The sequence below is a fragment of the Lutra lutra genome, chromosome X (assembly GCF_902655055.1).
Source record: "Lutra lutra chromosome X, mLutLut1.2, whole genome shotgun sequence".
NCBI classification, from domain to species: Eukaryota; Metazoa; Chordata; class Mammalia; order Carnivora; family Mustelidae; genus Lutra; species Lutra lutra.
Window position 1 is genome coordinate 16504872 of NC_062296.1, and position 19632 is coordinate 16524503.

At 46.5% G+C, this 19632-nt stretch overlaps 1 protein-coding gene and 1 non-coding gene across 2 annotated transcripts; both read right to left on the reverse strand.

Annotated features, from left to right (window-relative positions):
* Window positions 1–582: 582 nt before the first annotated feature.
* CT55 (cancer/testis antigen 55) lies at window positions 583–19225 on the reverse strand. Its single transcript, XM_047716705.1, has 5 exons — window positions 19065–19225; window positions 16405–16586; window positions 8979–9123; window positions 1819–1931; window positions 583–861 (listed from the first exon to the last, which is right to left on the reverse strand). The coding sequence occupies exons 1-5, from the start codon at window positions 19156–19158 to the stop codon at window positions 670–672; spliced, it is 726 nt and encodes a 241-aa protein (XP_047572661.1). The 5' UTR covers window positions 19159–19225; the 3' UTR covers window positions 583–669.
* On the reverse strand, window positions 15312–15418 carry LOC125092483 (U6 spliceosomal RNA). The gene has a single exon (XR_007124945.1). It is a non-coding gene; the product is annotated as a U6 spliceosomal RNA (small nuclear RNA).
* Window positions 19226–19632: the final 407 nt, after the last annotated feature.

Here is a 19632-nt window from a genome sequence, read left to right on the forward strand (position 1 = left end):
TCTCCCTCTGCCCCTACCCCACATGCCCACTAGTGCACTGTGTCTCTCGCGCACGCACTCTCTCAAGTAAATCTGGCTTCAGGGATGCCTGGGTGGCTCAGTCCATTAAGCGGCTGGCTGCCTTCGGCTTAGGTCTTGTTCCCAGCTTCCTGGGATGGAGTCCCGCATTGGGCTCCTTGCTCAGCAGGGAGCCTTGCTTCTCTCTCTCCCTCTGCCTGCCACTCTGCCTGCCTGTGCTCTGTCTCTCTCTCTGTCAAATAAATAAATAAAATCTTTAAAATAAATAAATCTGGCTTCAGCTCAGATCATGATCTCAGGGTTATGGGACCGAACCCTGCATCAGGCCCTCTGCTTAGCAAGGAGTCTCCATATACCTCTCCCTCTGCCCCTCCCCACCCCCTACTCATTCCCTCTCTTTCTCAAATAAATAAAGTCTTTAAAAAAATAAACAAAGGATTAAGGTAAAAATGTCTTTAATCAATAATGAAAAATGCTGGCCACTCTCCAGAAGGTACACTCCATTTAACCAGCCCACATGGAACTTGAAAGGCTGTGCTTGAATTAACTGTTGAGGCTTACTAAGCTCTTTTTCACAAAACACATTTAAATCAGGCCTTTTGCTGATAAGAAAAGAGAAGGCGCCCGGGGAACACAAATGCTGTTCTCTTATTAGCACCTTTTCACTGGAGTCATAGAAATTGCTCTCCAAGTGTAGCAGGACTGAATGCTCTCCACCACGACAGCGTTAACAATATCGGATACTTGAGGTGTGTATCCAGCAGGCAGCTTCAGAGATTCCAAGGTGAAAAAGATGCTATCATCTATCACCCCATTTCTTCCATGGAGGCTAGTAATGCAGACCTGTAATTACAGATAATAGAACTGTTGATGTAAAAGCACCGTCCGCTGTAACCTGGCTTGCATCTCCTCGCTCTCACTTTAATCTGCAGGTCACTCCATTCCCAGCCTGGCCGCCATGTTGGAAACACCGGGAACACTTTGTAAAACTACCCATGGCGACCCCTACCTCACAGCGCTAAGTCAGAAGTCCTGCAGACCTGGCCCCGGTCAAGGATTAGAAACTTTGCACTAGATACACCACATAATGTCCATTAACCTCTCCAGCGAAGGCTGAGGGAGTGAAAGGGGCAGAGTGAGAAAGGAATGTGGTGGCCAACAGAAGGCCATTTCTCTACTTCCTGGGTCACATCCCAAGTACCATCTGTCCCTTTGTGCAGACCGACTTTCCCATTCCTTTCCACTCTCTGATACCTAAGTCACACTCAGCATTTACCACAAACTCTGGTCCCCTTCTTCCCCTCCACAATTCCCTCAACAAGATTTGTTTTCTGTTCAGGTTGCTCTCAGGGTATTTTAATACCTCCCAAGTAGACTGTCTAATTTAGATCTTAATTATATGTGTGTTGTATAGTATCCTCAGATTGTGTCCATTTAGAAGCACGGTCTGGGGGCACCTGGGTGGCTCAGTGGGTTAAGCCTCTGCCCTCAGCTCAGGTCATGATGTCAGGGTCCTGGGATCGAGCCCCGCATCGGGCTCTCTGCTCAGCAGGGAGCCTACTTCCTCCTCTCTCTCTGCCTGCCTCTCTGCCTACCTGTGACCTTTGTCTGTCAAATAAATACATAAAATCTTAAAAAAAAAAAGAAGAAGAAGCACGGTCTGTTCAATAAGGAAAGAGACTCTTCCTTGGCAAAGAATGGTTTTGCCAACACATCACATGGAATCCCGGGCAGCAGCAAAGGTCACTCAAGGAAGGAGAAGCAGAACCCAATAACAAGAGCTACATGCCAATGGACTACCTCATGCACATGCTTATGTCTCCGAGGCTTCACCGACAGGGCCCTTCTGTTCAGTGTGTCCGATGGAGTGCAAAATTCAACTTCTACTTGGTCCCCCTGGTAAGGCTCGAAACCTAAAACAGCCACGGAGAGAAATTGAGTTGAAAGGATCTCTCAGTCTTGGTAATGCTCAGTTTCACAGTTACCTCGACATTATGAGACCCTAAAATAATTTCAATTACATCGAGAGTACATTTTGAACCTTTTAAAACAGGGAACCCTGAAATTCTTCCTGTCAGAAAGGACGTCTGTAATCCTCTAGACATCGATTCTCTCTCTGGTTTAACTGAGTCTGTTGGGCATCGCAGGCCAAGCTCTTTGGGAGCAGCACGGGATTTATTAAACCACTGTTCAAGTTCGCAATCCCTCTGGAGACGCAGGGAAGTACGTAAGTCAGGGCACGTGTGTCATTCTGGCTGCCTGGCTTCCAACTACTCGACCTGCAACCTTGGGCAAGTCTCTTAACCTCTTTGTGCCTTGATTCCTTCATCTATCAAATGAGAAGCCTAACTGTAGGACTTAGCACAGAGAGTTGAAGGGAGAATTAATCAGTGCATATAAAACTCACAGAACAGTGCCTGGCACATAGTCAGCCCCAAATACACGCCACAGCCTAAAACTGGCAAGATTCTGCCGGGCTATCAAGTCAGGAGGATCGCTGGGAAATGTGAGAAACTCCAGGTTAGCTTTACCCAAAACATTTACAGGCAAACTCAACTCCGATGTCTTGTCATGCAGGGTAGAGATTAGTCTGAATGTCCTTGCTATAATATAAACCTATAACTACTTACTTGTTTAATAATTTGGTAACCCCCCTTTTTTAGTTTTCACTAAACCCTTTTGGCAGCAATGAGGAGAAGCATGAATGCATGTTTAGGGAAAATGAGTCATGAAATAATTTTCCAGGAAAGTTGATGAATACACGAATTATATGATTCCTCTGGGCTATGGATTGAATGTGTCCCCCTAAAATTCCTGTGTCAAAGCCCTGACCTCCAGGGTGACTGTAATCAGAAATGGGGCCTCTAAGGAAGTAACTAAGATTAAATGAGCTCCTAAGAAGGGGCACCTGGCCGGCTCAGTCAATAGAGCCTGTGACTCTTGATCTTGGGGTCATGAGTTCAAGTCCCATGTTGGTTGTAGACATAAATAAAAAAACAAAGAAAGGGAACCTAATCTGATAGGATTAGTGTCCTTGTAAGAAGGGGCACTGAGGGTTCTGTGCTCTCTCTCTCCCCTCCTCACACACACACCAAGGAAAGGTCATGTGAGGACTCCGTAAGCTGGTTAAGCATCTGCCTTTGGCTCAGGTCATGATCCCAGAGTCCTAGGATCGAGCCCCATGTTGGGCTCCTCTCCCTTCCCCCTGCTTGTGCTCTTTGTCTCCCTTTCAAATAAATAAAACTTAAAAAAAGAAAAATATATTGACTATTGTAAATGCCCAAACTTAAAACCAATTTGTTAGTTACACATAATAATTTCAAAAGATGATTTAACTTTAAGCAAGTGTAACACTGTTTTTTAGCCCCAAAATGACTCAGATTGGACAAGAGAGGATATGGTCACCCTCTATAGCTATAGCTCTAGGAGCGGGGTGCCCTACACAAGCTATGGCCTTTGGTAGATGTATAAAAAGTCATTGCCAACGTGCAGCCTGGCAATGAGGTATCTAGAGGAATAAATACTCCAACATCTCCAGGTCTACTCCAGTCTCCCGAATCCAATCATAAGAATGTCAGCAGCTGAAGAACAGGGTCTTTTAGTGACTGTTGGTCACTACAGAGGCAGACTGAAGCAGGGAGGCTACCTCTGAATGGAGTAAGATGCCGTGCAATTGAGTAATTCAAGGCATAAGAGAAAATCCAAAAAGGGATAAGAAGGTTACATGGAGGGAGGCCTGGGTGGCTCAGTTGGTTAAGCCTCTGCCTTTGGCTCAGCTCAGGACCTCAGGGTCCTGGGATCAAGTCCTACATTGGTCTCCCTGGTCACTGAGGAGCCTGCTTCTCCCTCTGCCTTCCGCACCACCCCCCACCCCCCCACCCCCGCTTATGCTGGAGCTCTCTCTCTTTGATAAGTAAAAATAAAGTCTTAAAAGGTTACATGGAATTTCCTTTTGCTCTTTCAAATGGGCACACAAGCCAATATGTTCTTTAAAAAACAAAATGTTACTTATTTACATGAAAGAGAGAGTGTGAGTAGGAGAGGGACAAAGAATCTGAAGCAGGCTCCCCGCTGAGCAGGAAGCCTGACTCAGGGCTTGATCCCAGGACCCCCCCCCCATATATCAACCTACGCCAAAGGCACGTGCTTAACCGACTGAGCCTCCCAGGTGACCCTCAAGCCAGTATATTCTGAAAAATAAAGAAAAAAACCTTATTTGAGACCCCAGGCTTCTAACTCAGACACACTGGTTAGATAAGGATATGTAGGATATTGGGCACCCTGAAAACTAGAGAATGAAATTCCAGCCTTGGGTACTTGGTAGACTCCGCACCCCCCCAAGGCTGAATGCTCTATTCTATTTTAGCATCCTTCACCAAAATGGTTAAGATTTACTGTTTATTTACCTAAAAATCATAATCTTGGACCCATTCCTGATGTTAACCATTTCCAACAAGAAAACACTCATGAACCTAAACCTTCTCATCCTTGCCTGCAAAATGGGGCAGGTCACCACCATCCTGTGAAGCAGGTCACCACAAATGGGATCTTGGGCTTGGAAGCACCCATTCGAGCACCTCCACTGACATAGAAACACCTCCAAGTTCTGCACGGAAGAACACACAGGCTCAGCTACTCCCTCTTCCGTGCTCCAGGCCCACACGGTCTCCACAGATTCACTTCCCACTTCTTCCTCAACCCACTGCTAGTTGTTTCCGTCACTATCCCATCCTACCACAACCAACTGCATCCGGGTTACCTCAAAAGGTTCTCAACAGGAGTAACTCTAGTGTAAATTACGAACCTAACACAGGACCACATCGTATCCCATCATTGTACCCCAGGGATCCTCCTGGCACTTATAATTCCATCTCATACCACCCCTCGTTCAGGTCATACCACACATGCTCACCACACTGCCCTGTCCACCCTTCAGTTCCTAAGACAGGCCATGGGTTTTCCCACCGTAGGACTTTTATAGTGACTCTCCCCTGATTTAAGTATTTTCCCCAGCCAAACTCCTCCTTCAGGTCCAAGTCATTTCCTCAATGAGGCCTTCCCTAATGTGCTACCAATAGCAAACCCCACCTCACCCCACCCCACCCCACTCCCAGTACTATCACAGCACCTGGTTCAAGTCCTGGAGCAGAGAAAACACTCTGGAACTCTCTCTCTTTTGGCAGGGGTGGGGGGACTCACTCACTTGCTGCCCATCTAAGATCTACCTCATCAGAATGCAAATATTAGGAAAACAGTACCTGGGACAGGGCCAGGAACTCAAATATTCTGTTGCAAGAACATCAATAAGAAAAGAATATACACTGAGTCCCCATCGTGTGGGATGAGAAAATTTAACAATTTTTCCATCTTTTAGATTCCCATTATTTTTTTAAAAGTTTTTATTTATTTATTTGAGAGAGAGAGAGAGAAAAAAAAGAGATTGGGGGCAGGGGCAGATGGAGGGAATCCCAAGCAGACTCCCCACTGATGGTGAAGCCTGAGTCGGGGCTTGATCTCAGGATCCATGAGATCATGACCTGAGCTGAAATCATGAGTTGGACCCTTAACCGACTGAGCCACCCAGACACCTCAATTCCAATTATGTATTTGGTTTTAGATTTATTTATTTATTTTAGAGAGAGGGAGTGGGGGAGGGAGCAGAGGGAGAGGGAGAAAATCTCAAGCAGACTCCCCGCTGAGCAGGGAGCCCTACACAGGCTTGACCCCCACGACCCTGTGATCCCCCCACGACCCTGTGATCGTGACCTGAGCCGAAATTAAGAGTTGGGTGTCAGGGGTGGCTGGGTGGCTCAGTGGGTTAAAGCCTCTGCCTTCGGCTCGGGTCGTGGTCCCAGGGTCCTGGGATCGAGCCCCGCATCGAGCTCTCTGCTTAGTGGAGAGCCTGCTTCCTCCTCTCTCTCCCTGCCTGCCTCTCTGCCTACTTGTGATCTCTGTCTGTCAAATAAATAAATAAAATCTTAAAAAGAAAGGAGTTGGGTGTCAGTCACTTAACCAACTGAGCCCCTCCCATTACATTAAATCGGAATTTATCTTTGGTCTTTTTCCTTAGGTTTCATAATCAGATTAACAGCAGCTCTTCTGACAATGCTAAGTATGACTGATTAGATGCTCAGGCCTTTCTAATACATTCTTCTTTTCCACTCTCCAGAGGTCTATTATGCTGATTCACTCAATTTAATTTTGCGGCAGTAAAAACTTTCGTCTGTGCTCTGGGTCAGGCCTCTCTTTTATGCCTCAGGGCCCTGGTTCCATCAGTCCTTCCCACTCTTTCCTGCACCTTCCATCACTACCTTTGGCATTAAAAACACTTTCAAGTGTTTCCCATCTTGAGATGAATTCTCCTAGCGAGGGCTACCATTGGTGGCGCCTTCCTGTTGGCATGGTTACACGGACCGGGAAATTGACTTCAGAGTTTAGCAATCCCAGGGGGCTTTTCTCCTTGAACGAGCTATTTCTAACTAAAAGTGTCTTAAAATCCCAGCTGTCACCAGTAATCATCTCTACGGACTTCCACGGTTACCAACTACAGTCAAGTCCTGACTTTTTTTTTTAAGATTTTATTTATTCATTTGACAGAGAGAGATCACAAGTAGGCAGAGAGGCAGGCAGAGAGAGAGGAGGAAGCAGGCTCCCCACTGAGCAGAGAGCCCGACACGGGGCTCAATCCCAGGACCCCAAGATCATGACCTGAGCTGAAGGCAGAGCCTTACCCACTGAGCCACCCAGGTGCCCCAAGTCCTGACTTTTAAATCCCAGAAAAATGAAGTGGAAACCTGCCTGGTATGGCTGAACCAACTTCCCCCTTTGGTATTCGACTACACAACAGCTGGTTGGGCTTAAACAGCTACCAAAGTTTTACTTCTCTTTGTCTTTCCAAAGCTAGCCTGGCAGAGGGTGGCAAGGTATAGAGTCTGGCTGGGAAAGCATCTCACCCAGGCAGACTTCCCCAAGTCTCCCCACAGCAGGTGGTCATTCTATCTTCCCTGCTCAGTAATGTTGTTTTCATCATGTTCTTTCAATGTACCCACACGTCCTAGGGAACTTGGGTGGCTCAGCTGGCTAAGTGTCTGCCTTTGGCTCAGGTCATGATCCTAGGGTCCTGGGATCGAGTCCCACATGAGGCTCCTTTAAGATCTTATTTTTTTTTAAGATTTTATTTATTTATTTGACAGAGAAAGATCACAAGCAGCCAGAAAGGCTGATTCGGGGATCGATCCCAGGACCCCGAGATCATGTTCTGAGCCGAAGGCAGAGGCTTAATCCACTGAGCCACCCAGGAGCCCCTCACATCAGGCTCCTTGCTTGGCTGGGAGCCTGCTTCTCTCTCTGCCTGATGCTCCCTATGCTTGGCTCTTTCTCTCTCTCTGACAAATAAATAAATCAAATCTTTAAATAAATAAATAAATAAATAATCTTTTTTAAAAAATGTGCCCACACGTCCATCTCTCCCAATTAGACTATGAACCCTTTACACACAGGGTTTAATAAAGTCTTACTTGTCTTGTCTTGCCACTACCAAGCACTATATCACGAGCTGAGTTAAACTCAAGTAGCATAAACAAATTAAGAAATAATCGCTTTAGGCATGAAACAACACAGTTAGACCTGATAATTACAAACAGAATTCAACAATAGTACACACACACACACACACACACACACACGGCAAGTGCTAGAGGAGGTCATCAAGAGGATGTGACCACCAGCTGACCCAGGAAGAGGAGCCTGGGAGCTTGGGGGCTCCTCACCCCCTGCCCTGTCCTGGGAATGTATGTTCTGCCCCCCAAATCTCGCAGGTGGAAGTCGAAGCCTGTAGAGAGTAAGGTGTGGCAGAGACCATCTGGACCGTATAGGTGACTGAACCCAATTAAGGCATCTATGTAAACTTCTAATATTCCGGCAGATGGGTGCCAAGATCTACTCCTTTTGTGCCCCCACCAGACAAGCTTCGTTTGTAAGTTCCCTTGACTACTACACCGGCCACCTACCAATCAGGAGTGGCCTGCCTCTTTCCTTGGTCTCTCTGGGCCCTCCATGTGTGGTGCTGGGGGTGGGGCAGGGGGGAAGGCAGAGTTTGCAAGCGAACAGAAAGGTATAAGGCTAACTCCAAACTTGGCTTTAAGGCATTTGAAATAATTTTTTAAAAGACTTTATTTCTTTATTTGACAGACAGAGATCACAAGTAGGCAGAGAGGCAGGCAGAGAGAGAGGGGGAAGCAGGCTTCCTCCTGAGCAGAGAGCCTGATGCAGGGCTCGATCCCAGGACACTGAGATCATGACCTGAGCTGAAGGCAGAGACTTAACCCGCTGAGCCACCCAGGTGCCCCTGAAATAATTTTTAAAAAACAGTATCCCTGTGCAGCACCTGGGGTGTTCAGTTGGTTGGACATCTGACTCTTGGTTTTGGCTCAGGTTGTGATCTCAGGGTCCTAGGAATGAGTCCCACATGGGGCTCCGCACTCAATAGGGAGTCTGCTTCAGGATTCTCTCTCCCTCTCCCCCACTTGCTCTCTCTCTAAAATAAATGAATAAATCTTTTAAAAATTCAAATAAAAGAACAAGAATATCCCTGTGTACCTGTATTATTTTTCAGTTAGATTAGAAATTCAGTGCCTATATGAATGGAAAAATGACACAAAACTAGCAACCACATCCAATAAATGAAGTGTCAACAAATGACAGCCTCAGTTTCTAAGAACATTATGTCATCTTTCCCTTGCTGCACATTATTTTCGATTCCTAAGGCCCACCTCAAGTACCAAAGAGCCTCTGATTGGAGCCGAGGACACTAGAGAAGTAGTTCTAATCCAAAAATCCTCTTGCCAAATGGCATGTTCCAAATCTGACCCTGGAAATGGTGCCTGAAACCATCTCCAAAGCCAGTCGATAAAATTAAAAGGCAAAACCGAATTTTAAATGTTGAACCATGTAAACCGTACCTTTACAAACGACATCTAGAGAGAAGTAGGTTGTGTGATCAATGTAGTTAGCGCCTTCCACGACAGTGGAAACACAGCCAAATGAAACTCTGGCATAGGAGTCCCGGGGCCCATAGCCATGGCAACTGTCACAGAGTGCATCCACCTGTGAGAAAAGGAAACCATTCCAGCAAACATAACGCAGTTTGAAAAAGCAGAAACATGCTTAAATCACTGTCGTTCCAGAAGTGGTTGAAACAAGTATAATAAACAGTGGTGAACAGAGTTCACCTGACAAATTATCACAGGCATGAGATGATGAAAATAATGAATGAGCTTTTTATCTTTTATTACTTTATTTTTTAGAGCAGTTTAGGAGTATTGAGCTGAAATTTCCCATACATTCTGCCCCTCTGTCCTTAGTGTGCCCTGTTACTAGCACCTTGCACTGTTGGACTGGTACATTTGTGTAATTGATGAACCGATACTGATACCATATCTTTAAAGTCCACAGTTTACTTTTTAAGGTTTTATTTATTTATTTGCCAGAGAGAGAGAGAGAGAGAAAGAGAGAGCACAAGAGAGCACAAGCAGGGGGAACAGCAGGCAGAGAGAGAGGGGGAAACAGGCTCCCCGCTGAGCAGAGAGCCTGATGTGGGGCTTGATCCCAGGATCCTGAGATCATGACCTGAGCCTGAGGCAGATGCTTAACCCCCGGAGCCACCCAGATGTCCCTAAAGTCTATAGTTTAAATGAAGGTTCACTCTTAGTGTTATCTTTCATATATATTTTTAAAGATTTTATTTATTTTGAGAGTGAGCGAGCTGGAGGAGGGGCAGAGGGAGAGAGAGAATCTTAAGCAGGCTCCACGCCCAGTATGGTGCCCGATGTGGGGCTCAATCTCACGACCCTGAAATCATGACCTGAGCCAAAATCCAGAGTCTAATGCTTAACTGACTGAACCACCCAGGCGTCCCTGTTCTGTCATATATTTTTTATTTTTTTTTTTAAGATTTTATTTATTTATTTGACAGAGAGAGATCACAAGTAGACGGAGAGGCAGGCAGAGAGAGAGAGGGAAGCAGGGTTCCTGCTGAGCAGAGAGCCCGATGCAGGACTCGATCCCAGGACCCTGAGATCATGACCTGAGCCGAAGGCAGCGGCTTAACCCACTGAGCCACCCAGGCGCCCTGTCATATATTTTTTAAATGTGTCTAAAAACATACTTTGTGTACCAACCAAGTTCAATGCACTGATAGTACTAGATTCAAAGGTAGGAGATACACTGTTCCTGCCCTCCAGCATGTCACAATCCAAGGGGAATAAAAGACAAAAATCACTTATTCAGTGTAAGTTATGACAAATGATAAAACCAAGTGCAAATGTAGGCTTCTGGGAATTCCCAGTAGGGAGAGAATTTCAGATGAAAGAACATAGGACACAGTCTTGGAGAGAGTGGGATCTGACATGGGCTGTGAGAGAAAAGAATGATTTTTACCTGGCAAATGGAGGCAGGGTTAAGGACAGGGATAGGAAGATGGCAGGGGGAGAGACACAACACATTCCAAGTTAGAGGAACAAGGAAGAAAACTAAGATTCCAGATCAGTGCACCCAGAAGGCAAAACATGAAATATACAGTTGGGGAAATAACAGGGGAAGGGAGACGCTCTAAAACGACAAAGACTTAATTTATCTACAATAGGGAGGCATTCAAAACCTTTATTACTGGAAGTACAGTGCCTTCATTTTGTATTTTGTTTTTCTTCTTCTTCTTCTTCTTTTTTTTTTTTTTTTTTTTGAGAGAGAGAGCGCGTGTGTATATGTGGTGGGGACAGGAGGCAGAGGGAGAGGGAGAGAGAGACTCTCAAACAGGCCCCTCCCTGAGCACAGAGCCCCACGTGGAGCCTGAAGCGGAGCCTCATGCAGGGCTGGGACCCCACCACCCTGAGATCATGACCCGAGCCGAAATCAAGAGTTGTCCTCTTAAGTGACTGAGCCACCCAGGCATCCCGTTGCTTTTCTAACTGTGCAAATAATACATATTCATTATAGAAATACATGAGACAGAGAAAGAAGCAAAAAAACTACACATAATTCACAAATCTACTACCTACCTAAAGATAAACACTGACCCCATTCTGGTACTGACCCTGCTCCAGATGTCTGTACTATGCATAAATATCTATGCACTTTTTTTTAAAGATTTTATTTATTTGACAGACGGAGATCACAAGTAGGCAGAGAGAGAGGAGGAAGCAGGCTCCCTGCTGAGCAGAGAGCCCGATGCGGGGCTCGATCCCAGGACCCTGGGATCATGACCTGAGCCGAAGGCAGAGGCTTCAACCCACTGAGCCACCCCATCTATGCACTTTTTAAAAAAAGATTTTATTGGTTTATTTGACAGAGAGAGACACAGTGAGAGAGGGAACACAAGCAGAGGGAGTGGGAGAAGGAGAAGCAGGCTTCGCCAAGCAGAGAGCCCGATGTGGACCTCGATCCCAGGATCCTGGAATCGTGACCTGAGCCGAAGGCAGGCACTTAACGACTGAGCCACCCAGGCGGCACCCAATGCACTGTTTTAAGGGAAAATTTAGTATTATATGTATTATTGATTTATTACCAAATGACTGTAAATATGTCGATAGACTGTTGAAACATTATTTTATTTTTTTAAGATTTTATTTATTTATTTGTTAGAGAGAGGTAGAGGGAGAAGCAGACTCCCAGCTGAGCAGAGAGCCTGATGCAGGGCTCGATCCTAGGACCCTGGGATCATGACCTGAGCTGAAGGCAGAGGCTTTAACCCACTGAGCCATCCAGGCGCCTTCATGAAGTTTCTAATGGAAACTTGATCCATGGAGGTGTCAATTCATTCTCATGGGGCTTTTGTTTTTGTTTTTAATAGCCTAAGTCACGGCCTATTTCCATTTCTCTGTCTAGGCATTTCCAGCTGCCAAGGCCAATCTCATGGTCAGTTCCCCCTCATTCATTTTCAGCGAGGAATTAAGCACGAGGCTCCCAACTACGGCCCCACAACCACTTCTGTCAATATCCAAATGGATGACCTCGAAGACCCCGTCCTCTCTGTTCCTGACTCTCTACTAACCACCACACGGAGTAAACATGCCTTCTCACAATCTGAACCTAGCTGTCCACACCCCACAACTAGAACACTGGTAGGTTATTTTTTAAATTACTAATAGTTTATGTTCATTAATGCAGAAACAGTGAACACAGATATTTTCTCTGAGCAAATAAAGGCCACTGGACAAGGCTTCCAGTATCAACTTCCTGGCACCTATCCTGGATTTCTCTGCCTTCCCTCATACAAGTGGAGGGTCACCCAAGCGCCTTACCCAAGACCAACCCCCCAGCTGGGCACATGGTACCACTCTGTCTTGTCTCTGTGTCTTCCCTCTATATGAACAATTTTTCCTCTTCTTTTTTTTAATTTTTATTTATTTTTTTTTAAGATTTTATTTATTTATTTGACAGAGAGAGAGATCACAAGCAGGCAGAGAGGCAGGCAGAGAGAGAGAGGAGGAAGCAGGCTCACTGCTGCGCAGAGAGCCCGATGCAGGGCTTGATCCCAGGGCCCTGAGATCATGACCTGAGCCGAAGGCAGAGGCTTAACCCACTGAGCCACCCAGGCGCCCCTCCTCTTCTTTTTTTTTTTTTTTTTTTTTTTAAGATTTTACTTATTTATTTGACAGAAAGAGACAGAGCAAGAGAGGGAACACAAGCAGGGGGAATGGGAGAGGGAGAAGCAGGCATCCCGCTGAGCAGGGAGCCCGATGCGGGGCTCGATCCTAGGACCTTGGAATCATGACCTGAGCCATAGGCAGACGCTTAAAGACTGAGCCACCCAGGCGCCCCAATTTTTCTCTTTCTAATGAATCCATATACAAACATTCTCTAGACCTTCCTCTTTTTTTCTGGTAAGTATCTTTGTGAATTTTATCGCATTTACCTTAAACTTACGATCAACTCAAAAACCAAAGTTTTTAAATACCTTTTTCATCCAGAAGCAGTCTGGCTTTCCATTCAATCAGTTCTCTTTTTATTGCCATCAGGAATGTTTTGTAGCTGTCTTCATTTTTTTTTTGTTTTATTTTTATTTTCTTAATTCTAGTACAGGTGATCTACACTGTTCTATGAGCTGCAGGCATACAATACAGTGATACAATTCCATACATTACTCACTGCTCATCATAAGGGTACTCTTAGTCCTTCTTTAAAAAAAAAAAAAAAAAAAACCTCCCTTGATCCTATTTCTCCTTCAGTCTCATTTCTTTGCTCCTCCTCCCAGCAAAAGACATTTAAAGATTCGTTTATACTCACCTCCCCATCTCCCATCAGCTCCTCACTGCTCTCCTATCAGGCCTTATATCCCCAATATGCCTCTGAAACTGCTCTTAAAACACCAGCAAGGTTGCCAAATCCAACAGTCCATTTTCTCCGCTCCCATCACTCAACCTCTTAGCATTTGATCCAACTGGAAAACCTTGCCTGGCTTCGATGTGACCCCCCTCTCCTGGAGAGGCTCCATCTCAGCCTCCTCTGTTAACACTCCCTTCCTGTTTCCTGTCCTTGAACTGAATACACCAAGTTACAGACATAGTGTCCCGTCAGTATCTCAAGCCTAACATGGACAAAACTTAATATATTCTGAACTTCCCAGAAAAAAAACTGCACTCCACCCCCATCTTCTACAACTCAGAAAATGGCAAGTCCGCTCACCTGCACAAGATGGGCACATTCCAGTATATAAAAATTAAGCAGCACGGGCACCTGGGTGGCTCAGTGGGTTAAAGCTTCTGCCTTCGGCTCAGGTCATGATCCCAGAGTCCTGGGATGGAGCCCCATATCCGGCTCTCTGCTCGCGGGGAGCCTGCTTCCTCCTCTCTCTCTGCCTGCCTCTCTGCCTACTTGTGATCTCTCTCTGTCAAATAAATAAATAAAATCTTAAAAAAAAATTAAACTGCACAAAGTCAAAAGACAGCCTTGGAGGAAATACTGGCAAAACATTCATATGAGGGGTGCCTGAATGGCTCAGCTGGTTAAGCATCTGTCTTTGGCTCTGGTAACGATCCTGGGGTCCTGGGATTAAGCTCATGTTGCAGGGGGTCATCCCTGCTTAGTGGGAAGCCTGCTTCTCCCTCTCCCACTCCCCCTGCTTGAGTTCCCTCTCTTGCTATGTCTCTCACTGTCAAATAAATAAATAAAATCTTTAAAAAATAAAATTTACAAAAGCTCATATGAGAAATTTCCCAACAAAGCTCTCATTCCCATAACATAAACAGCTCTAATGCTCCTACTGTGGAAATGGCTCTCAAAAGAGAAACGTTGCTGTACTCTCCCCAACACTTACAGAAATGCAAAAATAAAATTGTGAGACTGCTTTCTTTTTCAAGATTGGCAAATATTTCAAAGATTGAAATATTTCCATCCTTCTTAATATTGGCACAGGCATTTTCCACAGCCTGCTGTTGACAGTGCTAATTGGTAAAATAAAGCTGAAGCATAATTTGATGATGATATCTATTAAAATGGTAAATATCAGGGCACATGGGTGGCTCAGTGATTAAGTATCTTCCTTCGCCTCAGGGTGTGATCCTGGGGTTCTGGGATGGAGCCCCGCATCAGGCTCCTAGCTCAGGGGGAAGCCTGCTTCTCCCTCTCCCACTCCCCCTGCTTGTGTTCCCTCTGTTGCGGTCTCTCTCTCTCAAATAAATAAATAAATAAAATCTTTAAAACATGGTAATAAAAAATTAAAAAATTAAAAAAAAAACCATGGTAAATATCTTCACTGAGGTGACAGTTGCATGACTAAATGCAACTGCATTTACTAAAAACATCCAGGAACTATGCCTTTAAAAATGAGAATCTTGGGGCCCCTGGGTGGCTCAGAGGGTTAAGCATGTGACTCTTGGTCTCAGCTTAGGTCTTGATATCAGGGTTGTGTTCAAGCCCCATGGGGAGCCTACTTAAAACAAGTGGAGAGTCGGGGGATTTGGAGGGTAGGAAAAGAATAAATGAAACAAGATGGGATCCGGAGGGAGACAAACTATAAGAGACTCTGAATCTCACAAAACAAACTGAGGGTAGCTGAGGGCAGGGGGGTAGGGAGAGGGTGGTGGGGTTATGGACATTGGGGAGGGTGTGTGCTATGGTGAGTGCTGTGAAGTGTGTAAACCTGGCGATTCACAGACCTGTACCCCTGGGGCTAATAATATATTGTTTATTAAATAAATAAATAAATAAAATAAATTTTAAAAAAGTAGAGAATCTTATGGTATGTCTGTTGTACCTCAATACTGCTCTTTTTAAAAATTTTTTAGATTTTATTTTTAAAAAATATGGAACGCTTCACGAATTTGCGTGTCATCCTTGTGCAGGGGCCATGTTAATCTTTTCTGTATCGTTCCAATTTTAGTATATGTGCTGCTGAAGTGAGCACAATACTGCTCTTTTTAAAAAATGGTTAAAATGGGATGCCTGAGTGGCTCAGTGGGTTAAGCATCTGCCTTTGGCTCAGGTCACGATCTCACAGTCCTGGGATTGAGCCCCACATCGACCCTCCCTTGGGCTCCTTGCTCAGTGGGGAACCTGCTTCTCCCTCTCCCTCTCCGCACCCCCCCCCCATTTTCTGTCCCCGTCTCTCTCTCAAATAAATAAATAAAATGTTTTAAAAAATTGGTTAGGGCACTGGGGTGGCTCAGTTGGTTAGGCGACTGCCTTCAGCTTAGGTAGTGATCCTGGAGTTCCAGGATTGAGTCCCACATAGGGCTCCCTGCTCAGCAGGGAATCTGCTTCTCCCTCTGACCCTCTCCCCTCTCATGCTCTCTCTCACACTTTCTCTCAAGTACATAAATAAAATCTTTAAAAAAATTGGTTAAAATGCATGTCTGTTCACCTAGCAATTACAGTTCAACAAAATCAACAATCCTTTACACGGCTGAAAAAAAGAAGTTGCAGAATAATATAGACTCTAGGGGCACTTGGGTGGCTCAGTGGGTTAAGCCTCTGCCTTTGGCTTGGGTCATGATCTCAGGTCCTGGGATCTGAGCCCACATCGGGCTCTCTGCTCATCAGGGAGCCTGCTTTCCCCTCTCTCTCTGCCTGCCGCTATGCCTACTTGTGATCTCGCTCTCTGTGTCAAATAAATAAATAAAATCTTTTAAAAAAGAATAATATAGACTCTAGTAAATTATTATCGCTAACCACATTTTTAAACGCTGAAGAATAAATATATAATTTAAACTTTTGTAAGCAGAAACCACTACAAAGCTAAGACCAAGTATCCAACACAAGGCAGTGAAGTAGACTTCAAATCCCAGTGTCTACCTGCCAGACCAGGTCATCTCAGAGAGGCCGAATAACCAGAAGCAAGGCTGAAAGTCCCCCAAGGGATAAAGCCGGTCCCCAAACTAATACTAATCTTACTTTGATTGCTTTCAATCCATGTGTTTTATCTTTTCCCACAATGGCAGTGACTTCTTGTCCAACCTTCAGAGGGACATCGCCAGTCACAACATCACTACTGAAGTAGATCAATTCATCAATCAAACCATAATCACTACAGATATTCGTCACAACTCCTTGCACAGTTTTCAACCTGGTGCCACCTAAAGATGGGGAAACAAAACATTCCATTAGTTAATGTCCAAAGCGAATTACACATAAGTAAGCCTTACCACAGGAAGTCCTGGTAGACGACGATCTAAATCGAGAAAGAAATTAGATGTAGCTTGAGATACAGATGACTGTGACAGAGGAACATAGTGATTAAGTGTTTGGGAGGCAGAACACTCACGTTGAAAGGTTGGTGCCACCATTTCTCTGTATGGCACAGTGGCCCAATGCCCTCAGTAGAGGAGCTCTGCTGGAGAAGGCAGAGTCTGGAACCTGCCTGCCTGGCCGTGAACACAGCTCTTCCCTTTACCATCTGTGTAACCCTGGGCACATTTCCTAACCTCCCAGAATTTGTTTTCATCTGTAAAACCAGGGCATTACTAATGTCTGCCTAGGAGAGCGCATCTTAAATGTTCTCATTGCGCACACACACATGATAATTACATAAGGTGATGGACGGCACCTTAAACTTACAGTGTTATACATAATTATGTCTCAGTAAAGTGGAGGGGGAAAGGGTTGTTTTAATTAGGAACTGACACATCTGTGTCAACAGCTTAAAACTGTGAATCCCTCCCTCCGGTTAGAGCTTACATGTTAGTTGTTGTCATGGTTTCTGCATCTAGAGAGTCTTTAAACAGCCATTATTGTTACTGAATTTTATCCTTATCGACAAGAGCAGCAGAAGCAGGGGGAGATTATGCAAACATCTCACCAGACAAAAGCACATAAAGAGATCTGAGGGTTTAAATCTAGCTCAAACCCACATCCAAAACACTCAGGTTTATTGTTTTTTTTCCTCGAACACAGCTAGTAAGCCATAATTTGGGATCTGAACCTAGAGAGTAAGTCTGCAGAGCCCACTACGAACCACAAAGCTTTGGTGCCTGCCCAAAAATGAGACTGGGAGAAACAGACAAGGAGGCTGGGAGAAACACTGATTATAAATTGATTATGGTTTCAAGAAGCCAAAAAAAAAAAAAAATCTGAGAACTTTTATTTAAAGATTTTATTTATTTGAGACAGACTGTGCCCACGGATGAGGGACAAGGGCAGAGGCAGAGGGAGAAGCAGACTCCGTGAGCAGGGAGCCCGAGTGGGGGCTCGATCCCAGAACCCCGACCTCACGATCTGAGCTGACGTCAGCCACTTAACCTACTGAGCCACCCAGGCGCCCCCTGAAACCTCTTTTAAAATGGGTCAAATTCGTCAAGTCAAGTCATAAAACACAAGAAAATTGAAAGGGCCAAGAGTGACTGACAACTGTCCCTTAGGCTCAAGAAAATATATCAGAAACTCTTCTGTATTGCCCCATGGGCAAAAATACGGCAAACAGGGGCGCCCGAGCGGCTCAGCAGGTTGGGCATCTGCCTTCTGCTGGGGGTCGTGATCCTGGAGCCCTGGGATCGAGCCCCGTGCCGGGCTCCCTGCTCGGCGGGGAGCCTGCTTCTCCCTCTCCCTCTCTCTCTGTTAAATGAATAAAATCTTTAAAATAAGTGTGGCTGACGGATGCAGTGGCGAGAGCTTCCCGGGGGAGAGGAGCTGCTGGCAGATTCAGGCACCTGGCAGGACGGGGCACTGCTGGGGGGTGGGGGGGATGACGCCGACCACAGAGGGGACCCTCCTGAGCCTGCCGTGCTCATCCTGCAGAAGGAGGCGGGGGGCGGGCGATTGGAGCCACAGGAGGAAATGGCTGCTGGGCCTCGGGGTCTGGGTGACTCCAGCCCGGTGCCCGCTCTCCCCTGGGCGTGTGTCCCCTGCCTCCCACTGTAACCGGGACGTGAGGATGCTCCCACTTCCCTGCGGGGTTTTCTGAGGGCCATGTGGCAGTAATGGTCGGACGGCCCTGAGTCTGCTGCTTGGCAGAGACACGGGCTCGGCTCATCGGATTCATGCTTCAGGGCAGGACTGCCGCCAACCCCGGCGAAATTCTCGGTGTTCACGGGTGCCCCCGATACAGCAATGCCTGCCCTGGTGTCCCCTGAGTCACCACCCCCTCAGTCCCCGACTCTGGGGCAGGATTTCAGGATATAAAGGGCAGCCACTTTCATGTGGCCCCAGGCCTGCTTCCAGCGACTGACCTAGAACTTGACCACTTGGCTTCAAATACATGCGTGTTTAAGAAACGAAATTGAATGCACCCTCTAATCTGGGTGATCCACTGCTAGTGGAAATATGAAAAGGAATCGGTTGTACCTTACATAACATATGCACAACGTTAAGTTCCAAAGGCACGGGGGGAAGTGCAAGGGTGGGGCACGGCTCCCCAGGGGCCTTCTCTGTCTACACCACCATCGATCACTTTGGACGGGAGGGTTCTGGGTATGCTCAGGAACTCGGGGATGCCTCTTCCCACAAGGAGGCGCTGCTACGCCCATGCAGCCCCCTTCGGAGCGCCTGAGGCTCTGAATCAGGGGAGGGGAGCACCCTTAGGTGCAGGCCTCTGAGAGGGAGAAGACGAAAATGAATACCTTCCAAGAGCCTCATATGCTGCTCCCTCTCGGCCTCCGACGAGTCCACCCTCCTCCGGAAGAAGGCAAGAACTCTGGAAATAAACCGAAGCATGGTCGCTTCGTCAGGGCAGCCCAGGCCCCTCAGACACAGCGCCAAGCTCGCTTCTGTGGAAGTCTCTGCCACCCGGTCGCACTCTGATCACAGCGGCTGGTCAGACACCGCGCCCAGCCCTCCACACCACCGTATGTCTAGCGGAGGGTCTACGCGAACCTTGATGCGGGCAGAGACCCGAGGGCCTCAACCTGCCGCGTGCCCACCGCCCAGCCAATGGGGGCGTAGTGTGCTCAGTGGAAGCCACCCAGAGGCTGTGAGCCGATGGGCGGGACTTCGTGGCTCCTCCCACCACAGGCGAGGGCGGAAATGGGGTGGCCCACCAGGAATCACCTCCAATGCGACCTATTTTGCACCTCTTAGAATAGAGGGTCTCTGTGCGCTGCTGCGGGGAGGGCCTGATGCCTGTCTTGGAAGGTGGCCAGGCAACTTACCCCAAAGTTGGAGGCAGGCCCCCAGGCTCTGGCTCCCGGG